Here is a 6,941-nt window from a genome sequence, read left to right on the forward strand (position 1 = left end):
AACTACTCCTAAACTACGAGGGGGGCATGAAGAATCAGCGTTAAAACGCGGGGAACTTTCATCTCTGGTTCGAGTTAATCCTTCAATACAGCCTGGTGTTCTGAATATTGAAGGATGAAGGAGATTTCTGACCATCGTTTAAGAAACAGAGAGGTCCTAAAGTCTGGGAACACACTGAAAATCTCTAATGGAAATGATCAGACAGCTAGAGGATTCAGAATATAAGTGAAAGTGTCAGAAGTCAAATCATGGCTACACTAAAGGTTTCCAAGGGGGCAACTGGAACTGGATCAGTTGTTTCAGAGGACGAGCTGCAGTTTCTAAACCACTTCTCATGAGGTGAAACAAGTCTTAAACACTTGAGATGGGTAAAAGAACATCAGACTTTCTCAGAGGATGGCTGGAAAAAGTCCTGAATCCAAGTTAGAGATGCATGGCAGTAACAGAACGGTGTGTGTAAGGAGATGAACAGTTTTTATTTATGTTTTACACAGCGTCCCAACTTTTATAGAACCAGCTTGGCAGCTTCACTCTTTGATTCTGCGTCTGGATTCTCACTACTCGTTTGCAACAATGTGTAATGTTCAGGCAACAAACTCGACAACAGTTAAACGGTATTTTACACTTTTGCATTTTATTCTACCAAGTGCCAGACAAGTTTGTCATCTGATCACACGTATGTGGGAATCAGATTACAAGTTAAGATGGGTCTGTAGAGTCTGCACAAAGGCCTAATTATTAACAGGTCGTACGATGTATCACTCTTCTCCAAATCAATGATAGAATTTCACGGTTCCAATTTCTAATTTATGGACCTTTTTTTTCAGCACCGACAGCTATGCCATGGTGAGACCAACCAGTAAGGATGTGTAAAGATCAACAGATCGTTGGTTTCATTTACATTTTCAAGTTCTTCTTTAAAAAGGATGCAACCTGGTATCAAGTGTGAGATGTTTGTCCATATGGTCAAATTTAAATAATTTATTTACAATGTAATGACAACATTTTACTGTTAAACACAAAAATAGAAGGAAGATGGCAGAAACAACATGAGTTTCCTCACCAGCAAAACATCAGCATCATTTTTGTTTTTCTTCCGCAGGCAAGTGTGGAAAGGAGAAAAAACCTTGCCTTTGACTTTAATAACCGAATCCTCATTTTGATTTGAAGTTTTTACACTCCTAACAGGTTTGCTCATCAATATAACACATTCATGACGTTACATTCTGCAAAGAACTAAGCTTCAAATTAAAATCTGAGTTATTTCACACATTTCAGAAATCAGAATATTTCCATTGTGAGCAGACAGGTGAGTTAACCACCACAGGTTACAGCAGATCTCTGCAGCTGTGACAATCTCATGTTTGTGCTTCACTCTCACAAAATGACACAATGACCTCCATTCATTGAAAACAGAAACAGTCCCATTCATCTTCTCACCCAGCCTCATTGTCCTGAGTCTGAATCTGAGTCGCTGTAGTCCGCCACAAGAGATGTGACAGCTCCTAAACTTTTGTCCTGCTCCTTCTCTTTCCCAGAGTCCTTTCCGTTTGTCAGTCCTTCCTCTGTACTTCTGACATGTGCCTCCATGGAGCCTCTGTCATGTGTCCCTGTTACCTCCTGTTCCACCTGTCTTGGTAATAAACTTTGGTCTTCCTCCTTCTGAGAGACCTTAGAAAGTTCTCCATTACATGTGTTGGTTTCAGGATGCGAATGTCTGCGAGTGATGGTGGCACAGGGCTCAGATTTGACTCCCGGTCCTCCTGTGCGTTTGCGGATCAGGGGGCTCGGTGAGGAGCCCAGTGCTTTGGCCACTGCTGCTTCTTTCCCCTGCATGCCGAGCTTCTGGAGCAGACTGCCTGCAGCACCTCCAGGTGAGGCTGAGGGGGCGCTGAACCACGAACGAGTGGAGATCTCTTTCCTCTTGCTGTGCTGCTTGTCGTCGTAGGCTGAATTGGGGAGGAGAATAGTGAGAAGCAACCACAATATTAGAATTCAAACTTTACGTTTACAGGATTATTCCAGTATTTTTAAAACATAAATTCCTACTTATATACTCTGGGCACATCCAATCCACCTAACTTAATGAGGGAGCATTTGTCTGACATCACACAAAGGCAGCACTCATGGGGAGGGTGTAGGATATTTTTGTTAATGCAGTATTAGTATTAGGCGAGTGACTGGAATATTTAGATACATTTTCGAGCAAGTGCCGTAAAAAAAACCCATAATGATGTCTGTTACCTCCTGTTTTGTTTATATGTGCAGCTGCACTTCTGAGGGTTCGCGTGTGTGTACACTTGCCAAATAAATATCAATTTATTACTGTCAGCCAAGTTTTTTTTAACTCGTGGCATCTTGCACCTGGAACACTTTGAGGTCAAATTTGGAAATTTCAACTAGGAAAAGGGCCTGTTTCTGATCCTTACAGTCAGGTGCCTGGTAGGTGAGCAGTGCTGCCAGTCTCTTGTCCTCCTCCTTCTCTGGTAGAAGTGGGATGGACAGGTTGGTCCTCATCCTCACTGCGTTGTCCGTCTCCTCCTGCTCAGCCAGAACTTTCTTCTCTGTCTGCACAGCCATTTAAAGCAGAGCCGTCAGTTCAGTGGCACAATGCAAATACAATCTCAAAACAGGGTTATAACTGAATCTGGTATAACTGCTTCATGTCATTTTCTCATTATTATTTGGTCGTCTTTGGAACTAATTCTGTGTCACTGGTGTTTGCATTGACATGACAGGAGGAGGTAATGACAAAACTGTAGTTGTTGCATTAACTTCTCTTCACTAATATACAGTGTAGATCAATACACAAAGAAAGACAGTGATGCTGCAGTTTATGAAAGTCTTCTCAACAACATTTGGAGAAAATCTGAAAACAAAAACTGTCAATGTACTCCTTACTGATGATGAACATTTAACTGCATTAATACAGCAGTTACTAACACACACGGTCACTATCCTACCCTGAACTTCCTGCGGAGGCTGCTGTTGAGCTGGAAGTCGTCCTTCCAGGTGGACTGGTATTCTTGGATCTCCGACAGAGAGGGCAGAGCCTTCTTAAGCTTCTCCTTGTCTTTCCCACCGTGGTCAAGTTTGAACATGGCATCAGTCTCCAGTTTCTCCTTCTCTGTTCGCTCTGTGAATACGTTCAGTCAGGTGGCAAAAAACGGATGTTAGACAATAATATTGAACCTGAACAGAAAAGCCTCAAAGCAGTGAGGACATAAAGACATCTTCAGTTTGAGATGTTCTGTGCATGATCCAAACAAAAACCTTTAATGTCACTGTCATGTAGCTGTTTTGAGCTGCAATGATTAATCGACAAGTTGTCAACCATTAAAGTAATTGACAATATTTTCATAATCAATCAGTTTTAGTTTTTCTTTAATAAATAAAAAAGTCAAAATTCTCCGATTTCAGTTTCCTGGAGCTGATCTCCAGCCTAAATCATGTACAGAACTGAGCAAGTCATTTATCTTTTGATTGATATCCAACATGGATCCTTTACCTGTGGTGAGGATCTGCTCATTGTCAGCCATGTCCCAGCGTTCCTCCTTCCTGTTTGCCCCGCTTACGATCACATAGTCGCAGGTCGCTGGGTCTGTCTGCATCTCGATGTAGTTGACGCACAGATGACACTTCATCCTAAACCTGGTTGAGGAGACAGAATAAGGTGTATAAATATTTTACATTTTTTCACCTTTTCATCGAGTTTCATGATGATTCTCTTTTGTTTAAGGACATACTGTAAAGTTCACATCGGCGGTCAGCCCAGGCTGTCTGTGATTACCTGTAGATTGGCGTGGTGTAGTAGTTTCCCACTTTTTTCTTCTCAGCATTGTAACGGACCCCTGTGCAAGAAGAACATTAGTGCAATAAAAATTAAATTACACTATATGAGACTGAAACTAACTAAATGGGTCGTGTTGTTCTTCAAACTTACCCATGCCAATGTGATTTTTGCAGCCATCACACCAGATGTTGTAGGGCATCTCAAACCTTAACGGACAAAAACAGTCACATACACTTAGGTTTGGGTGTCAATAACAAAACACCAGTTCTTACCATTACTTCATGTCTTGACCTTTCAAGGTCTAGGATTATTTGTTTTATAATAGTAATCTTACATGTCCCCATGTTTATTAGATCTGTGAAACGTTCACACTCATATTCATCAATGTCACTTCATCATTTCAGTTTTCGTGTCTACTGACCTGATGATGAGGATGCCCTGGGACAGTTTCCTGGCCCTCTCCCGCAGAGCGTGAGTTCCATGGTAGCCATTGAGGGATCCATGCTAAAGTGAAAACATTATGGAAATGCTGTTCAGCATCTAGACGCAAAAGGTAAACTAAAAATGACTTAAACACACACTTGTGTGTGTGATCATACACACCTTGGCTGGATCAAAATCTGGAGGGTAGTATTTGTTTGTTCCTTTCCTTTCACCCTGTCAAGAAAAACAGTGCAATAAAGAAAACTGAGTATTTGAACGTATATCCTTCTGATTTTTTGTATCTTGACACACGCAGGTAAATTCTGCATTTTATAGCTCACCATGGTGACAACTGGATATCTGCACCAGTAATGGATTCACCCTTTACAAAAGGAAAACAAAGTTAGGATGCATGTAACAGACAGTTATATACACTCAGCTGTCAGTTTAAGTCCATCTAGATAAAGCTATGGTCAGAGGTTGAATTGTTTTTAATAACAGACATAATGCAACACAACCGCCTCTCTGTGTAATACAATATAGTTAAGAGCACCACAAAAAAACATACAGCTGTATTGAAAACCTCTCTGAAACGGTTTTGACAGAAAACTGAACATTACAACCTTCATTAAAGCAACGTTATGATTTATAGCAGGACTGTTTTAGTAGACTCTGTTAGTTTTAGCTGGAAAATTAACATTAGCTTCAGCTTCAACGTTTGCTAACATTAGCTAGCTTATTAATGGCAGCTGCTTGCAAACTAGCCTAGCTTCTGAGGAAAACGTATGGCCAATTAGCAACATTTTTTAAGATTGGTGAAAACTTGAAACAAGACTATATTTGAAAAATGTGCCGATAGATTTAGCAAGATAAGTTATTTGTCTGTCTTTAACAAAATCAGTACGGACCTAAACCTAACAAGTACAGACCAAGGACGTTATAATTAGGTGCAGACCTTCACCAAACTTTATTAGCAAAGTGTAAACACACAACGTTATGCGGTGTAAACAATTAGCTAGCGTTGCAACTTTCTTTGGCTTGATAGCTAACATACGGTCACTACGTTTCTGACAGATGAGCGAGCAAGCGGTATATGTCGACGGGGAAACGCTTAACTTACATTGTTTCACAGGGTAAATAAAAACATTAAATTGGCAGATTTTTGCACAGAGTTTGGTGCAGCGTTCCGTCATTAAGCTAGCTGGCGTTAGCATAAGCTAACTAGCTATAACGTTAACTGTGTAACGTCAGCGCCCGCTTCGGTTAAACACGAACGACGTGTCGCTAAATGATGACCGCAAACAAAAGCATTTTTTATTTTGTTTTAATGCGCTGCTGTCATATTTACACTACAGTTCAAACTTTAACAAAATACTTACTCTTGTAGCAGGCGGCAGAAACAGCTACCTACCAAACACCCAGAGGGCCTGATGGGTAACGGAAGTGGCGTCACGGCGCAGAGGATTCTGGGAAGTACCGGTGGCAAGAAGGAAAACGTGCTCAGAGCAGAGCACAGCGAGATATTTCTGATCTTTTAAAGCTGTTTTTCGCCATCGATGCCGCAAAATGCAAACGGAGCCGCACAAACGTTACATTTGCTCGTTTCCGGACTGCTCGGCGGCTTATAACAAGCAGTGGAAACTGGACGCGCACTTGTGTAAACACACCGGACTGAAGCCGCACACATGTGACCGCGATGGCTGCGGGAAGTCCTTCTGCAGCAGCTACCACCTGGCCCGACACGAGCTCAGTCACAGCGGCGTGAAGCCTTTTCAGTGCACCGTGGACGGCTGTCGGGAGGCCTTCACCACCAACACGAACCGGGCCAGACACGTCGGCCGCGTTCACGCCCAGGAGCAGAAGAAGTACGTGTGCAAATACGACGCCTGCGGCCTGGAGTTCAAGAAGAACAAGCAGCTCAAGTCCCACATGTGTGAGCAGCACACCCAGCTGCCCCCCTACCAGTGCACCTATGAAGGGTGCCAGATGAGATTCAGCTTCCCCAGCAAACTGAAGCGTCACGAGAAGGTGCACAGAGGCTACCCCTGCAAGGACGAGGGCTGCAGCTTCACCGGGAAGACCTGGACAGAGTATCTGAAGCACAGAAAGGAGCAGCACAGGGTCACCTTGGAGTGTGACCAGTGCAGCAAGGTGTTCAGGGACTCCTGGTTCCTGCAGCAGCATCAGCGAGTCCACGCTGAGACACGGGTGGTCTACAGGTGCCCGAGGAATGACTGTGACAGGTCATTCACCACGCTCTTCAACATGGAGAGCCACATCAGCTCCTTCCACGAGGAGCTGCGTCCCTTCACCTGCACCCACGCAGGCTGCAGGAAGACCTTTGCGATGAGGCAGAGCCTCCAGCGTCACAGCATCGTCCACGACCCAGAGAGGAAGAAGCTGAAGAAGCCGAGACCCAAAAGGTCTCTCGCCTCCAGGTTGAGTGGCTACAGCGAAAAGAAGAAAGTGGATTGTAAAAAGCGCAGAGAGCCTGAATCCACACAAAACAAGCCGGATCCACCGGGTCCTGTGGAGTTGGTGTCCCTCCTGCAGGACACGTCTTTGCTGTGCAACCCTGCTGTAGACATACATGGACTGACTACTGCCCTGACTACACCTCTGACAGTCTAATGAAGGACTTTACAGCAACATTTTGGGGACAGCAGGCGCTTGATAAGAGCATTTATGAAGTATTATCATTTCTAACTTTACATACATTTAGTCC

At 43.5% G+C, this 6,941-nt stretch overlaps 2 protein-coding genes across 2 annotated transcripts; one reads left to right on the plus strand and one right to left on the minus strand.

Moving 5' to 3' along the window:
- Nucleotides 1-614: 614 nt before the first annotated feature.
- Nucleotides 615-5,651, minus strand: yju2b (YJU2 splicing factor homolog B). The gene is made up of 10 exons (XM_073474329.1): nucleotides 5,596-5,651; nucleotides 4,558-4,598; nucleotides 4,397-4,450; nucleotides 4,215-4,297; nucleotides 3,944-3,999; nucleotides 3,791-3,851; nucleotides 3,509-3,651; nucleotides 2,964-3,136; nucleotides 2,430-2,568; nucleotides 615-1,949 (listed from the first exon to the last, which is right to left on the minus strand). Exons 2-10 carry the CDS (start codon nucleotides 4,558-4,560, stop codon nucleotides 1,447-1,449), a joined length of 1,215 nt encoding a protein of 404 aa, XP_073330430.1. The 5' UTR covers nucleotides 4,561-4,598; nucleotides 5,596-5,651; the 3' UTR covers nucleotides 615-1,446.
- Nucleotides 5,652-5,705: 54 nt separating this feature from the next.
- Nucleotides 5,706-6,941, plus strand: LOC141002918 (transcription factor IIIA-like). Its single transcript, XM_073474342.1, has one exon. The coding sequence runs from the start codon at nucleotides 5,783-5,785 to the stop codon at nucleotides 6,845-6,847; it is 1,065 nt and encodes a 354-aa protein (XP_073330443.1). The 5' UTR covers nucleotides 5,706-5,782; the 3' UTR covers nucleotides 6,848-6,941.

Source organism: Pagrus major, chromosome 1 (assembly GCF_040436345.1).
Source record: "Pagrus major chromosome 1, Pma_NU_1.0".
Lineage (NCBI taxonomy): Eukaryota > Metazoa > Chordata > Actinopteri > Spariformes > Sparidae > Pagrus > Pagrus major.